This window comes from Centroberyx gerrardi, chromosome 24, assembly GCF_048128805.1.
Source record: "Centroberyx gerrardi isolate f3 chromosome 24, fCenGer3.hap1.cur.20231027, whole genome shotgun sequence".
Lineage (NCBI taxonomy): Eukaryota > Metazoa > Chordata > Actinopteri > Beryciformes > Berycidae > Centroberyx > Centroberyx gerrardi.
The window spans coordinates 21785646-21802486 of NC_136020.1; the positions used below are offsets into that span (position 1 = coordinate 21785646).

Consider the following 16841-nt stretch of genomic DNA (forward strand, 5'->3'; position numbering starts at 1 on the left):
ATCAAAGCTTGAAAAATGTTATTGTTCTAAAGGTAATTGGCAGTTAGAGCACAGAAATGAATCTGGTCTATTCCACACTGATGAGACGCCAAATCATAAGATTAGAAACACAATCAGCTGTTCTCAGCCATTGTTGCCATGAGCTGTGGACCTCCAATATGGCCGCCAGAGGGCAGCATCCACCAGCTGAAAGCCCTCTATAGAATATGATATGATGATATGACAGTGAGTTTTAAACTATAATTCAAACGAGAGATATGAATTAAATTTATCTCCTGTAAAAAGTATGTTACTGTAATCGTGTTCAAAACTGAATCTGGCAACAAAACATTACTAATGTAACTGCAGTAAAAGGCGGAGCGACACTGGAAACAGAGGAGAGTTTCAGCGTCACGTTGCGGAATAGAAAGTGAAAGTAACTCAAAACGACAACATTGCTGCAGTCGACAAAAGTCTCTCTGTTTCTCTCCAAAGAAAATAGAACTAGAGGTGAGTACAGCAGATAATATTTACTGTGTTTAAACAGAGAGCGATAACACAAACCTGAAAACTTCCCGTTTTTCAGTTTGTACCGGCAAGATTTCAATGAAGCGCAATATAACTTTGTCAAAATGATTTTCGCTATTAGTAGAGAAAAAGAAGTCCAAAAAGAGACTCCACTGGCTTAAAGTGAAAAAGAGGAGAGCTAAGGAGTGTCCAGTAATTTAAAAAGCCTTTATCAGCATGGCTAAACCAACAGGAAGATTAAAAAAGCCAACATGTTTGGAGCAGCATGGTCTTCATCAGGCCGTCAGCTGAACACAGGTGAGACCTTACCTATATAGCCATCGAGACCCAGAGGAAAATACAGGCTGGATCATCTGGTAGAGAGAAACACAGGAAATGTTTGTCAGAAACTAAAAGCACAGCAAAGCAAGATAACAATAAACATAATGGCACAGAGAGAAAAACACATGAAATATAAAGAAATACAATAGACAATGTTAATACAACATGTTTAATTCCTTGTATTCTTGTGCTGTCTTTCCTTGTGAATTAATGTATAATGTGTGTGTGTGTCTGTTTTGCAATAAAAAAAGAAACACAATAGACAAACTGTGGCCACATAGCAACAACCAGAAAGGCACAAAATACTATAGTTAGACCCATAATCTTCATAATTATCATATCAGCATTAACATCAATGTAAATATAATCCATAATATCAGCACCATCATTATTACTAATACTTAATAGTTAATAATTGTGATTGTAATCAATATTATCTCTACTATCTCCATGAATATGAACATAGTCAACTTGATAACAAATCCACCACACTCATCATTATAGTCTTGATAAATCACTTGTGGGAAAATGTACAAGAAATATGTGAAATGAATGTGATCATTTAGACCGGTAAAACTGACAGCATCAAAAGAATGGATCCAAAAATCTCACTGTGATGAAGTTTTTGTCGCCTATTTCCACCTCTGACAGAGGCTTCATGTGTTCGATGCCTTCGATTGTCAACAAGGAACACCAAGTCGATATTTGTGACTTTGTGGAGAAACTTCTTCCCAAGTTGTCTTGGAGAGAACGATCTTCTCATGAAAGGAAGCTCAAAGAAACTTGTTTTTAGAGTTTAAATATTTATGAAAGTCCAGTAATTTAGAATATCAAGAAAATATCATCAATGTACCGACCACAGAAAGTAATAAATACAGTAATAAAAAGGAGCATAGGAAAGACATGAGCCCATTGGAACACCAGTCTTCTGTTAGTAAATCTTGTCCCTAAAGATAAAGACATTATTGAATGATCCAGTCAGTTGAAGACAGTAAAAACTGGATATCCACCCAATCAGACAAGAAGTGTTCCAAAGCAGACACGCCCTCATGATAAACGATGTTAGTATAGGCTCTCCACGTTCATGGGAACCAGGAAGTCTGATTGGAGATTATAGAGGCCAGTGATTTTGTCCTGAATATAGGAGGGGGGGGTTTTGCACATATGGTTTAATTAAAAAGTCAATATATTGAGATGCAGGTTCGGTGAGAGTACCACTGCCAGATAAAATAGACGGGTTGTCCCTAGGTTCTTTGTGTATTTTAGGAAGTAAGTAGAATAGTGGGGTGTTCAACTTGTAAGAAGCTAAGTGCATTGTCATTAATCCAACCAGTGTCTCTAGAAATGCTAATAAAGGCTTTTATAATGATTGGAAACTCTTTAGCCTTCCTCTTTTTCACTTTAAGACCACCTTGAACGCCAGTGGAGTCCCTTCTTAGACTTCTTTTTTTCTGCTTATACTTTTCCCATTGTTGAACAACGTGTTTATTTCACATAACTCATTTACCAGTATAGCCCCCAGTGTTTTCCCTTTTTTCCTTTCTTTTTTGTGGAACCCTATTGTAATTGCTGGAATTCCTATTTTTCCCCCGGTATTTTGTGTAATAACTCGTCCATACATTGATACATTTTTGTCCTTTTTGGAATATAGATAGTCCCGTTCAACCGCTGCTGGAATACAAAAAATACCACCAATTGGCCCATAGGGGGCGATATAAGAAGGTCCCAAAGTCTAAGGATCAGCCCCACCGTTCTGTTAGTTGTAGAGATGTGTTCTGCAGATAATCATGCTGAACAATTTTCCCTCGAGGAGCCATAAAGTCTGCCTAATTCATTTTTCCCGTCATTTAGAATTTTTTAAAATACCTTCAAAAATCTTCTTTTCATCATGAACCACAAGTCAGAATGACACCAAATTTGGTATGCAGGTTTCTTATACTTCTCTTATTTTGTTTGGAAGTAGCTCAAGAATCGGTCAAAAAATGGCAGTTATTGACCGATGCAGTGGGATCAGTTTCATTGCTGCCATGCAGCTATATTTTTATGTTTGCTATTGTTCCAGTAATTCAACTTTGATATTTATTTAAGCTATTATCATTGAGGAGTTCTGTATAACAATGTTGTTATTTCACACTTTCACTTTAGGTCTCAGTGTCTAGATATGTCCGCTGCCAGCAGTCTCCTATCTGAAGAGCAGTTTCTGTGCTCCATCTGTCTGGATGTGTTCACTGATCCAGTCTCCACACCATGTGGACACAACTTCTGCAAAACCTGCATCACACAGCACTGGGATATTAGTGTCCAGTGCCAGTGTCCTATGTGTAAAGAGGTTTTCAACAGAAGACCTCTGCTGCGGGTCAATACTTTAATATCTGAGATGGCTGCTCAGTTCAGAAAGTCAGCTCAGATGAAAGCCAGCAGCTGCCCAGACCAACGATGTGCCAAACCAGGAGAAGTTCCCTGTGACGTCTGCACTGGGACCAAACTGAAGGCCCTGAAGTCCTGCCTGGTGTGTCTGGCCTCCTACTGTGAGACTCACCTGGAGCCTCATCAGAGAATGACGGGCCTGAAAAGACACAAGCTGATTGATCCTGTGGAGAACCTGGAAGGCAGGATGTGTAAGAAGCATGACAGACCGCTGGAGCTGTTCTGCAAGACGGACCAGATGTGTGTTTGTCAGTTCTGCACTGAGTCAGACCACAAGTTACATCAATTTGTCCCTCTGAAGGAAGGATATGAAGGACAGAAGGCTGAGCTGGGGAAGACGGAGGCTGAAATTCAGCAGAAGATCCAGGAGAGACGACTGAAGATTCAGGAGATCAAACACTCAGTAGAGCTCAGCAAGGAAGATGCAGACAGAGAGATAGCAGACAGTGTGCGGGTCTTCACCGCTCTGATGCAGTCTGTGGAGAGAGGCCAGGCTGAGCTCATTGAGACGATCCAAGAGAAGCAGAAAACAACAGAGAAACAGGCTGAAGGCTTCATCAAAGAGCTGGAACAGGAAATCTCTGAGCTGATGAAGAGAACCGCTGAGGTGGAACAGCTCTCACGCACTGAAGACCACCTCCACCTCCTCCAAAGCTTCCCATCCCTGAACACTCCTCCACACACCAAGGACTGGACAGAGGTCAGTGTCCATCGCTCATCATATGAGGGGACTGTGAGGAGAGCTGTGGCTCAGCTGGAGGAGACTCTCAGGAAAGAGAAGAAGAAGCTGAGTGTTGATGTTGAGCTGAAGAGGGTCCAGCAGTATGCAGTGGATGTGACTCTGGATCCTGATACAGCACATCCTGAACTCATCCTGTCTGATGATGGGAAACAAGTAAATCATGGTGATGTAAAGAAGAATCTCCCAGACAACCCAGAGAGATTTTCTCATTATGTCCGTGTCTTAGGAAAGCAGAGCTTCTCTTCAGGAAGATTTTACTACGAGGTTCAGGTTAAAGGGAAGACTAAGTGGGGTTTAGGAGTGGCCAGAGAGTCGATCAACAGGAAGGGAAAAATCACACTGAGCCCCAAGAATGGCTACTGGACTGTATGGTTGTGGGATGGGAATGAGTACAAAGCTTTTGCTGACCCTCGTCTCCTCCTCTCTGTGAAAGCGAAGCCTCAGAAGGTGGGGGTGTTTGTGGATTATGAGGAGGGTCTGGTCTCCTTTTATGACGTAGATGCTGCAGCTCTTATCTACTCCTTTACTGGCTGCAGCTTCACTGAGAAACTCTACCCATTCTTCTGTCCCAGTACTAATGATGGTGGTAGAAACTCCGCCCCTCTGATCATCTCTCCTGCCAATCACACAGATTAGACATCATTAATCATTAGTTTTTCACAGATAGGATTCATTAATATTTAAAATAAAACATTTACATATTCAAGGGAAATATATATGTTTTCCCTTTTTTTAAGGTAACTTAAGTCATTTTAATGATGAAGAAATGTAATAAAACAACAAAAAACAATTTAGAACTTTCTTCTTCTTGACAAAATAAATGTCATAAAAAAAACTATGTTTGTTAAAGTTAAATACAGTAAACATTTGACTACAGATTCTGGTTGAAATGGTTAATGCTCTTTTCTCAGTTATATCCTGTTTTTATTTATGTAACCTATTACAATTTAATACTGCAAAAGATTAATTTCCCCACAGGGATCATTAAAGTTTAATCTAATCTATTCTAATATAATAACTCTGCACAATAATGTCATATCAGAAATCAGAAGCATTTGTTAAAATCACTTAAACATGTCTAGGTGATAAATTAAAAATGTGTTATTATTGTCAGATCATTGTACATATTCTGAGCTTTGTATGTTGACACAATTACTGAAGAGCAGTTTATGAATAAGAAGTAATTCTGCAATTTGTTTCTCACATTTAAAGATTTTTTGTTTTTGAATGAATAAAAACAGATGGAACACACTTGTATGGTTACATGACTGCTATTTACCAGAATGCTTAAATTATTTAACATTTGACTGATATCAAAGCTTGAACAATGTTATTGTTCTAAAGGTAATTGGCAGTTAGAGCACAGAAATGAATCTGGTCTATTCCACACTGATGAGACGCCAAATCATAAGATTAGAAACACAATCAGCTGTTGTCAGCCATTGTTGCCATGAGCTGTGGACCTCCAATATGGCCGCCAGAGGGCAGCATCCACCAGCTGAAAGCCCTCTATAGAATATGATATGATGATATGACAGTGAGTTTTAAACTATAATTCAAACGAGAGATATGAATTAAATTTATCTCCTGTAAAAAGTATGTTACTGTAATCGTGATCAAAGCTGAATCTGGCAACAAAACATTACTAATGTAACTGCAGTAAAAGGCGGAGCGACACTGGAAACAGAGGAGAGTTTCAGCGTCACGTTGCGGAATAGAAAGTGAAAGTAACTCAAAACGACAACATTGCTGCAGTCGAGAAAAGTCTCTCTGTTTCTCTCCAAAGAAAACAGAACTAGAGGTGAGTACAGCAGATAATATTTACTGTGTTTAAACAGAGAGCGATAACACAAACCTGAAAACTTCCCGTTTTTCAGTTTGTACCGGCAAGATTTCAATGAAGCGCAATATAACTTTGTCAAAATGATTTTTGCTATTAGTAGAGAAAAAGAAGTCCAAAAAGAGACTCCACTGGCGTTTCAGGCAGTCTTAAAGTGAAAAAGAGGAGAGCTAAGGAGTGTCCAGTAATTTAAAAAGCCTTTATCAGCATGGCTAAACCAACAGGAAGATTAAAAAAGCCAACATGTTTGGAGCAGCATGGTCTTCATCAGGCCGTCAGCTGAACACAGGTGAGGCCTTACCTATATAGCCATCGAGACCCAGAGGAAAATACAGGCTGGATCATCTGGTAGAGAGAAACACAGGAAATATTTGTCAAAAAACTAAAAGCACAGCAAAGCAAGATAACAACAAACATAATGGCACAGAGAAATATAGAGAAACACATGAAATACAAAGAAATACAATAGACAATGTTAATACAGCATGTTTAATTCCTTGTATTCTTGTGCTGTCTTTCCTTGTGAATTAATGTATAATGTGTATGTGTCTGTTTTGCAATAAAAAAATTAACACTAGACAAACTGTGGCCACATAGCAACAACCAGAAAGGCACAAAATACTATAGTTAGACCCATAATCTTCATAATTATCATATCAGCATTAACATCATTGTAAATATAATCCATAATATCAGCACCATCATTAATACTAATACTTAATAGTTAATAATTGTGATTGTAATCAATATTATCTCTACTATCTCCATGAATATGAACATAGTCAACTCGATAACAAATCCACCACACTCATCATTATAGTCTTGATAAATCACTTGTGGGAAAATTTACAAGAAATATGTGAAATGAATGTGATCATTTAGACCGGTAAAACTGACAGCATCAAAAGAATGGATCCAAAAATCTCACTGTGATGAAGTTTTTGTCGCCTATTTCCACCTCTGACAGAGGCTTCATGTGTTCGATGCCTTCGATTGTCAACAAGGAACACCAAGTCGATATTTGTGACTTTGTGGAGAAACTTCTTCCCAAGTTGTCTTGGAGAGAACGATCTTCTCATGAAAGGGAGCTCAAAGAAACTTGTTTTTAGAGTTTAAATATTTATGAAAGTCCAGTAATTTAGAATATCAAGAAAATATCATCAATGTACCGACCACAGAAAGTAATAAATACGGTAATAAAAAGGAGCATAGGAAAGACATGAGCCCATTGGAACACCAGTCTTCTGTTAGTAAATCTTGTCCCTAAAGATAAAGACATTATTGAATGATCCAGTCAGTTGAAGACAGTAAAAACTGGATATCCACCCAATCAGACAAGAAGTGTTCCAAAGCAGACACGCCCTCATGATAAACGATGTTAGTATAGGCTCTCCACGTTCATGGGAACCAGGAAGTCTGATTGGAGATTATAGAGGCCAGTGATTTTGTCCTGAATATAGGAGGGGGGGTTTTGCACATATGGTTTAATTAAAAAGTCAATATATTGAGATGCAGGTTCGGTGAGAGTACCACTGCCAGATAAAATAGACGGGTTGTCCCTAGGTTCTTTGTGTATTTTAGGAAGTAAGTAGAATAGTGGGGTGTTCAACTCGTAAGAAGCTAAGTGCATTGTCATTAATCCAACCAGTGTCTCTAGAAATGCTAATAAAGGCTTTTATAATGATTGGAAACTCTTTAGCCTTCCTCTTTTTCACTTTAAGACCACCTTGAACGCCAGTGGAGTCCCTTCTTAGACTTCTTTTTTTCTGCTTATACTTTTCCCATTGTTGAACAATGTGTTTATTTCACATAACTCATTTACCAGTATAGCCCCCAGTGTTTTCCCTTTTTTCCTTTCTTTTTTGTGGAACCCTATTGTAATTGCTGGAATTCCTATTTTTCCCCCCCGTATTTTGTGTAATAACACGTCCATACATTGATACATTTTTGTCCATTTTGGAATATAGATAGTCCCGTTCAACCGCTGCTGGAATACAAAAAATACCACCAATTGGCCCATAGGGGGCGATATAAGAAGGTCCCAAAGTCTAAGGATCAGCCCCACCGTTCTGTTAGTTGTAGAGATGTGTTCTGCAGATAATCATGCTGAACAATTTTCCCTCGAGGAGCCATAAAGTCTGCCTAATTCATTTTTCCCGTCATTTAGAATTTTTTAAAATACCTTCAAAAATCTTCTTTTCATCATGAACCACAAGTCAGAATGACACCAAATTTGGTATGCAGGTTTCTTATACTTCTCTTATTTTGTTTGGAAGTAGCTCAAGAATCGGTCAAAAAATGGCAGTTATTGACCAATGCAGTGGGATCAGTTTCATTGCTGCCATGCAGCTATATTTTTATGTTTGCTATTGTTCCAGTAATTCAACTTTGATATTTTTTGAAGCTATTATCATTGAGGAGTTCTGTATAACAATGTTGTTATTTCACACTTTCACTTTAGGTCTCAGTGTCTAGATATGTCCGCTGCCAGCAGTCTCCTATCTGAAGAGCAGTTTCTGTGCTCCATCTGTCTGGATGTGTTCACTGATCCAGTCTCCATACCATGTGGACACAACTTCTGCAAAACCTGCATCACACAGCACTGGGATGTTAGTGTCCAGTGCCAGTGTCCCATGTGTAAAGAGGTTTTTGACAGAAGACCTCTGCTGCGGGTCAATACTTTAATATCTGAGATGGCTGCTCAGTCCAGAAAGTCAGCTCAGATGAAAGCCAGCAGCTGCCCAGACCAACGATGTGCCAAACCAGGAGAAGTTCCCTGTGACGTCTGCACTGGGACCAAACTGAAGGCCCTGAAGTCCTGCCTGGTGTGTCTGGCCTCCTACTGTGAGACTCACCTGGAGCCTCATCAGAGAATGACGGGCCTGAAAAGACACAAGCTGATCGATCCTGTGGAGGACCTGGAAGGCAGGATGTGTAAGAAGCATGACAGACCGCTGGAGCTGTTCTGCAAGACGGACCAGATGTGTGTGTGTCTGCTCTGCACTGTTTTAGAGCACAAGTCACATCACTTTGTCCCTCTGAAGGAAGGATATGAAGGAAAGAAGGCTGAGCTGGGGAAGACGGAGGCTGAAATTCAGCAGAAGATCCAGGAGAGACGACTGAAGATTCAGGAGATCAAACACTCAGTAGAGCTCAGCGAGGAAGATGCAGACAGAGAGATAGCAGACAGTTTGCGGGTCTTCACCGCTCTGATGCAGTCTGTGGAGAGAGGCCAGGCTGAGCTCACTGAGGCGATCCAAGAGAAGCAGAAAACAACAGAGAAACAGGCTGAAGGCTTCATCAAAGAGCTGGAACAGGAAATCTCTGAGCTGATGAAGAGAACCGCTGAGGTGGAGCAGCTCTCACGCACTGAAGACCACCTCCACCTCCTCCAAAGCTTCCCATCCCTGAACACTCCTCCACACACCAAGGACTGGACAGAGGTCAGTGTCCATCGCTCATCATATGAGGGGACTGTGAGGAGAGCTGTGGCTCAGCTGGAGGAGACTCTCAGGAAAGAGAAGAAGAAGCTGAGTGTTGATGTTGAGCTGAAGAGGGTCCAGCAGTATGCAGTGGATGTGACTCTGGATCCTGATACAGCACATCCCCATCTCATCCTGTCTGATGATGGGAAACAAGTAAAAGATGGTGATGTAAAGAAGAATCTCCCAGACAACCCAGAGAGATTCTCTCTTTATGTCAATGTCTTAGGAAAGCAGAGCTTCTCTTCAGGAAGATTTTACTATGAGGTTCAGGTTAAAGGGAAGACTGAGTGGGGTTTAGGAGTGGCCAGAGGGTCGATCGACAGGAAGGGATTAATGAGTCCGAGTCCTGATAATGGCTACTTGACTGTATGGTTGAGTAATGGAAATGACTACAGAGCTCTTGCTGACCCTCCTGTCCTCCTCTCTCTGAAATCGAAGCCTCAGAAGGTGGGGGTGTTTGTGGATTATGAGGAGGGTCTGGTCTCCTTTTATGACGTAGATGCTGCAGCTCTTATCTACTCCTTTACTGGCTGCACCTTCACTGAGAAACTCTACCCAATCTTTGGTCCCTGTGTTAATTATGGTGGTAAAAACTCCGCCCCTCTGATCATCTCTCCTGTCAATCACACAGATTAGACTAATCATTAGTTTTTTCTCAGATAGGATTCATTAATATTTAAGATAACACATTTACATATTCAAGGGAAGTATATATGTTTTCCTATTTTTTTCAGGTAACTGTTAAGTCATTTTAATGTTGAAGAATTGTAATTAAAAAAACAAAAAAACACTTTATAACTTTCTACTTCATGGCAAAACTTGTAATAAAAAAACAATGTTTGTTAAAGTTAAATACAGTTAACGTTTGATTACAGATTCTGGTTGAAATGGTGAATGCTCTTTTCTCATTTATATCCTGTTTTTATTTATGTAACCTATTACAATTTACTGCTGCAAAAGATTAATTTCCCCACAGGGATCATTCAAGTATAATATAATCTATTCTAATCTAATAACTCTGCAAAGTAATGTCATATCAGAAATCAGAAGCATTTGCTAAAATCACTTAAACATGTCTATGTGATAAATTAAAAATGTGTTATTATTGTCAGATCATTGTACATATTCTGAGCTTTGTATGTTGACACAATTATTGAAAAGCAGTTCATGAATAAGAAGTAATTCTGCAGTTTGTTTCTCACATTTAAAGATTTTTTGTTTTTGAATAAAAACAAATGAAACACACTTGTATGGTTACATGACTGCTATTTACCAGAATGCTTAAATTATTTAACATTTGACTGATATCAAAGCTTGAAAAATGTTATTGTTCTAAAGGTAATTGGCAGTTAGAGCACAGAAATGAATCTGGTCTATTCCACACTGATGAGACGCCAAATCATAAGATTAGAAACACAATCAGCTGTTGTCAGCCATTGTTGCCATGAACTGTGGACCTCCAATATGGCCGCCAGAGGGCAGCATCCACCAGCTGAAAGCCCTCTATAGCAGTGATTCTCAACCTTTTTCATATCAAGGACCCCTAAAGTCGTACACATTAGGCCCACGAACCCCCATTTGACCCAAATCTGAGAATATTGTTATTGTTAGATATGTTTTTGTCTAAAATTCAATGACTGTCTGTATTGTAGATGGAGAGATAACAGTGAAACTATGATCAAAATAGTCTACATTTATTCTACATTCTCTAACTGTTAACTTCTTGTAAAATAGCCTAAATAATGGTGAAGTCTACTGAAAGTGCCCTGAGTTTCCGGATGGCGGAGAGCCTCTGCTGACAGCATTTCCGGATGTCGGTGGAATGTGGATCGAAGCTGAGTTTATTGTCCAGGGTGACACCAAGGTATTTGAAGCTCTCCACCATCTCGACTGTTTCAGTGTTGATGGAGACGAGGCGGTGGGGGGTGCTGGAGTTCCTTTGTCTCGGAGACATTGAGGTGTAGTTGGTTATCTGCACACCACTGAGTGAAGTGGGAGATGGAGTGTCACTGAATTATTGTCCTTAAGGAGTGCAAGTATGGCTGTGTCATCTGAATATTTGAAGTATTTTGTGATGGGGGAGGGGCTGAGACAGTCATTGGTGTAAAGGGTGTACAGAAAGGGGCTCAGAACAGCCTTGGGGGGCTCCGGTGTTGATGATGATGATGATGGTTGATGATGTGGTGGTGCCCACCCTGACGGTTTGGGGTCTGTTGACTGAGGAAACTGTGAACCCAGCGGATGAGGAGAGGGGGGACAGAGAGATGGTGAAGTTTGTTTATCATCAGATGCCGTCGGATGGTATTAAAGACAGAGCTGAAGTCCATGAAGAGAACCCTGGCATTGTGGCCAGGGGAGTCCGGGTGCTGTAGGAGGGTGTGGAGGAGACATGACACAGCATCCTCCCTTCCTCGTTTGGCTTTGTATGCAAACTGGTGAGGGTCCAGTTGTGGGCTGACAACAGGAAGGATGGAGTTCAACACCAGTTTTTCAAAGCATTTCATAATTATGGAAGTGAGCGCTACTGGTCTGAAGTGGTTTAGTTCAGAGGCGCGGAGGTTTTTTTGGGGGGGGACCGGTGTGATAGTGGAAGTTTTCCAGAGAGTGGGTACAGTTGCTGTCTGGAGGGATTGGCAGAAGATGCAGTGGAGCACAGGAGAGATTTCCACGGCGCAGGTCTTCAGCGGTCGTCCTGGGATGCCGTCTGGACCCGGTGCCTTGCCCGGCTTGCACCTCGACAGCTGCCGACGGACATCTTCTTCTGTGAAAGGGGCAGAGTGTGTCTGCTCAGGGACGGGCAGGGTGCCTAGCAGTCTCTCACACTCATTAGAGCAGTTGTAGGTGTCAACGCGGGAGTAAAAAGTGTTCAGGTCTTTGGTGAATGAGGCAGGGTCTGTGGGTGATGGTATGTTTGGTTTAGTTTTGTTCCCTGTGAGTGTTCTCACCCTCTGAAAAGCCTGTTTGGTGTTCATACTGCTGAATTCTTGTTCGAGTTTGAATTAAATGTATCTTCTGTCAAAAGTATGTTATTGTAATCGTGATCAAAGCTGAATCTGGCAACAAAACATTACTAATGTAACTGCAGTAAAAGGCGGAGCGACACTGGAAACAGAGGAGAGTTTCAGCGTCACGTTGCGGAATAGAAAGTGAAAGTAACTCAAAACGACAACATTGCTGCAGTCGAGAAAAGTCTCTCTGTTTCTCTCCAAAGAAAACAGAACTAGAGGTGAGTACAGCAGATAATATTTACTGTGTTTAAACAGAGAGCGATAACACAAACCTGAAAACTTCCCGTTTTTCAGTTTGTTTTCAGTCTGAAAACTTTGTTTGTACCGGCAAGATTTCAATGAAACGCAATATAACTTTGTCAAAATGATTTTTGCTATTAGTAGAGAAAAAGAAGTCCAAAAAGAGACTCCACTGGCGTTTCAGGCAGTCTTAAAGTGAAAAAGAGGAGAGCTAAGGAGTGTCCAGTAATTTAAAAAGCCTTTATCAGCATGGCTAAACAGAAACAGGACGGACAAACCCCGTCTTTACCGGTCACATGCAACCATCTACAACACATGCACACGGCGGCTGGCACACACACACACACACATGCATTTTAATGGCGCCGTGAAATTTGTTCTCCGCATTTTCCCATCTTGGCCCTCATCCAAAAATGATCCGACTCAATCATGACTTCTGGCCCATTGGTAGTGTGTGACAGTGTGTGTGTCTGCAGAGAGCCTGCTGCCATCTGCCTGGATTTTATTATTTCTGAATGTTTGGGACGTTTCTGGGCGTCGAACTTTTGGCAGTGGGTGTGTCCGCCTGCAACCAAAACCACTGCTGAATCCTTTTATATCTAAAATTTATATCTAAACACTTTGGTATGCAGGCTTCTTGGACCTTTACTTTGTTTGAAAGTAGCTGAAGAATTGTCAAAAAAAATATTAAGCTATTATTATTGAGGAGTTCTGTATAACAATGTTGATATTTCACACTTTCACTTTAGGTCTCAGTGTCTAGATATGTCCGCTGCCAGCAGTCTCCTATCTGAAGAGCAGTTTCTGTGCTCCATCTGTCTGGATGTGTTCACTGATCCAGTCTCCATACCATGTGGACACAACTTCTGCAAAAACTGCATCACACAGCACTGGGATATTAGTGTCCAGTGCCAGTGTCCCATGTGTAAAGAGGTTTTTGACAAAAGACCTCTGCTGCGGGTCAATACTTTAATATCTGAGATGGCTGCTCAGTCCAGAAAGTCAGCTCAGATGAAAGCCAGCAGCTGCCCAGACCAACGATGTGCCAAACCAGGAGAAGTTCCCTGTGACGTCTGCACTGGGACCAAACTGAAGGCCCTGAAGTCCTGCCTGGTGTGTCTGGCCTCCTACTGTGAGACTCACCTGGAGCCTCATCAGAGAATGACGGGCCTGAAAAAACACAAGCTGATTGATCCTGTGGAGAACCTGGAAGGCAGGATGTGTAAGAAGCATGACAGACCGCTGGAGCTGTTCTGCAAGACGGACCAGATGTGTGTTTGTCTGTTCTGCACTGTTTTAGACCACAAGTTACATCACATTGTTCCTATGGAAGAAGAATATGAAGGAAAGAAGGCTGAGCTGGGGAAGACGGAGGCTGAAATTCAGCAGAAGATCCAGGAGAGACGACTGAAGATTCAGGAGATCAAACACTCAGTAGAGCTCAGCAAGGAAGATGCAGACAGAGAGATAGCAGACAGTGTGCGGGTCTTCACCGCTCTGATGCAGTCTGTGGAGAGAGGCCAGGCTGAGCTCATTGAGACGATCCAAGAGAAGCAGAAAACAACAGAGAAACAGGCTGAAGGCTTCATCAAAGAGCTGGAACAGGAAATCTCTGAGCTGATGAAGAGAACCGCTGAGGTGGAGCAGCTCTCACGCACTGAAGACCACCTCCACCTCCTCCAAAGCTTCCCATCCCTGAACACTCCTCCACACACCAAGGACTGGACAGAGGTCAGTGTCCATCGCTCATCATATGAGGGGACTGTGAGGAGAGCTGTGGCTCAGCTGGAGGAGACTCTCAGGAAAGAGATGGAGAAGCTGTCTGCTGATGTTGAGCTGAAGAGGGTCCAGCAGTATGCAGTGGATGTGACTCTGGATCCTGATACAGCACAAGCCTCTCTCATCCTGTCTGATGATGGGAAACAAGTAAATCATGGTGATGTAAGGAAGAATCTCCCAGACAACCCAGAGAGATTTTCTCCTTGTCCCTGTGTCTTAGGAAAACAGAGCTTCTCTTCAGGAAGATTTTACTACGAGGTTCAGGTTAAAGGGAAGACTGAGTGGGTTTTAGGAGTGGTCAGAGGGTCGATCAACAGGAAGGGACTAATCACGAGTCCTGAGAAAGGCTACTGGTCTGTATGGTTGAGGAATGGAAATGAGTACAAAGCTTTTGCTGACCCTCGTCTCCTCCTCTCTGTGAAATCGAAGCCTCAGAAGGTGGGGGTGTTTGTGGATTATGAGGAGGGTCTGGTCTCCTTTTATGACGTAGATGCTGCAGCTCTTATCTACTCCTTTACTGGCTACACCTTCACTGAGAAACTCTACCCATTCTTCAATCCCTGTCTTAATGATGGTGGTAGAAACTCCGCCCCTCTGATCATCTCTCCTGTCAATCACACAGATTAGACTAATCATTCGTTTTTTCTCAGATAGGATTCATTGATATTAAGATAACACATTTACATATTCAAGGGAAGTATATATGTTTTCCAATTTTTCAGGTAACTGTTAAGTCATTTAATGTTGGAGAATTGTAATAAAAGAACAACAATTTATGACAAAATTAATGTCTTGTAATAAAAAAACAATGTTTGTTAAAGTTAAATACAGTAAAGGTTTGACTACATGTTGTTAAAATGGTTAATGCTCCTTTTTCATTTCATTTTACGTTTAATTTCTCATTTTCAATATAATAATACTATGCTTTTTTATGACAAAACATGTTTTTCAATTGTATGCTCATGCACGTGCACATACACACACACGCACAAACACACACACACACACACACACACACACACACAGACACCACTGATTCAAATTGTTGGAACTTTTATCTCACACAATGCTATTCTTATGAAGAGGGGAAAGGAGACTGACAAAATAAATGTCTTGTCTCTAATAAAAAAACAATGTTTGTTAAAGTTAAATACAGTAAACGTTTGACTACAGATTAAAATGGTTAATGCTCTTTTCTCATTTATATCCTGTTTCTTGATGTATCCTATTACAATTTACTGCTGCAAAAGATTAATTTCCCCACAGGGATCATTAAAGTTTAATATAATCAATTCTAATCTAATAACTCTGCAAAGTAATGTCAAATTGGAAATCAGAGTCATTTACTAAAATCACTTAAACATGTCTAGGTGATAAATTAAAAATGTGTTATTATTGTCAGATCATTGTACATATTCTGAGCTTTGTATGTTGACACAATTACTTTATGAATAAGAAGTAATTCTGCAGTTTGTTTCTCACATTTAAAGATTATTTTTTTGAATGAATAAAAACAAATGGAACACACTTGTATGGTTACATGACTGCTATTTACCAGAATGCTTAAATTATTTAACATTTGACTGATTTCAAAGCTTGAAAAAAGTTATTATTCTAAAGGTAATTGTTCTGTTCTTTCTGTCTGGATGGGCTCAACAATTCACACAACTTGTGTAAAACCTGAATCACACACACCGGGAGAGGAGGATCACACTCTGAATGAACGACAAATCAAAGAAGCAACAACACACACACTCACACTGTAATGATGAAGATGTGATGAAGACAGAGTTCAGGTGTGTGCTGCTGTATGAACAGCTGCACAGGAAGACTGACGACAATACAGCAGACTGATGCTGTGATGACAACTGGGAAATTCTCTGTTTGCTTCCCTCCTTCCAGAGAGGTCAGAGGTCAGCTACAGAGCAGCACCTCTGGAGCTGGTAGGGATGCAGTGTCTTGCTCAAGGACACTTCAGCAGGCAGATTAGGGGTGAGCGGATCAATACCAGAGTATCAATACTTGTGACACCAGTCGAGAATCAAAATGAGCGATACTGAGGATGAAGAATTTAGTATTTTACATTTATTGAGGGGTGAAATATAATAACAATATGCTTTTTATGTGTTCACGCTCATGCACATTCGCACACACACACACACACACACACACACACATACAGAACTGATTCAAATTGTTGGAACTTTTATCTCACACAATGCTATTCTGCACTATTTTTTACAGTACAACAGTGATGTTTAAACACTGTTGAGTTTGACATGTTTTAAACAAAACATTACAATGATGCTTGCATGTCTTTGGTCATCATGTGGTTTTAATTGACATTATTCATGACAAGTACTTGACTACAATACTGGATCCAAAAGTACTTGGTTTCATGTGGAATTGAAAATAGCAGTATCTCCCATCCCTAGGGCGGATACTTGTTGCCATGGGGATTGAACCAGAATCCTCTGGTGGAAGGAAGCTCT

At 40.8% G+C, this 16841-nt stretch overlaps 4 protein-coding genes across 11 annotated transcripts in view; all 4 read left to right on the forward strand.

Moving 5' to 3' along the window:
• The window catches only part of LOC144538098 (E3 ubiquitin-protein ligase TRIM39-like), a 109200-nt gene that overhangs the window by 46785 nt on the left and 45574 nt on the right, over positions 1-16841 (forward strand). The gene's annotated exons all lie outside the window — the stretch shown is intronic.
• On the forward strand, positions 2987-4772 carry LOC139915520 (E3 ubiquitin-protein ligase TRIM21-like). 3 transcript variants are annotated; one of them, XM_078281884.1, is made up of 2 exons: positions 2990-3679; positions 3794-4772. In XM_078281884.1, the coding sequence occupies exons 1-2, from the start codon at positions 2990-2992 to the stop codon at positions 4631-4633; spliced, it is 1530 nt and encodes a 509-aa protein (XP_078138010.1). In that variant the 3' UTR covers positions 4634-4772. The 3 variants fall into 3 exon arrangements, with proteins under 3 accessions (XP_071760265.2, XP_078138010.1, XP_071760273.2); XM_071904172.2 differs by having other exon boundaries at positions 2990-3216; positions 3250-4772; XM_071904164.2 differs by having other exon boundaries at positions 2987-4772.
• LOC144538069 (E3 ubiquitin-protein ligase TRIM39-like) lies at positions 8315-9958 on the forward strand. Of its 3 annotated transcripts, none has more exons than XM_078281883.1 (2): positions 8315-9034; positions 9089-9958. In XM_078281883.1, exons 1-2 carry the CDS (start codon positions 8315-8317, stop codon positions 9956-9958), a joined length of 1590 nt encoding a protein of 529 aa, XP_078138009.1. The 3 variants fall into 3 exon arrangements, with proteins under 3 accessions (XP_078138009.1, XP_078138008.1, XP_078138007.1); XM_078281882.1 differs by having other exon boundaries at positions 8315-8541; positions 8575-9958; XM_078281881.1 differs by having other exon boundaries at positions 8315-9958.
• On the forward strand, positions 13333-14976 carry LOC144538070 (E3 ubiquitin-protein ligase TRIM39-like). Of its 4 annotated transcripts, none has more exons than XM_078281887.1 (2): positions 13336-14025; positions 14140-14976. In XM_078281887.1, exons 1-2 carry the CDS (start codon positions 13336-13338, stop codon positions 14974-14976), a joined length of 1527 nt encoding a protein of 508 aa, XP_078138013.1. The 4 variants fall into 4 exon arrangements, with proteins under 4 accessions (XP_078138014.1, XP_078138013.1, XP_078138012.1 ...); XM_078281886.1 differs by having other exon boundaries at positions 13336-13591; positions 13631-14976; XM_078281885.1 differs by having other exon boundaries at positions 13336-13562; positions 13596-14976.

What these genes read in the sequence shown, in the direction of transcription:
- LOC144538069 (XM_078281881.1), top strand. Translation starts at nt 8,315, where the DNA reads ATGTCCGCTGCCAGCAGTCTCCTATCTGAAGAGCAGTTTCTGTGCTCC.
- LOC139915520 (XM_071904164.2), top strand. Translation starts at nt 2,990, where the DNA reads ATGTCCGCTGCCAGCAGTCTCCTATCTGAAGAGCAGTTTCTGTGCTCC.
- LOC144538070 (XM_078281888.1), top strand. Translation starts at nt 13,336, where the DNA reads ATGTCCGCTGCCAGCAGTCTCCTATCTGAAGAGCAGTTTCTGTGCTCC.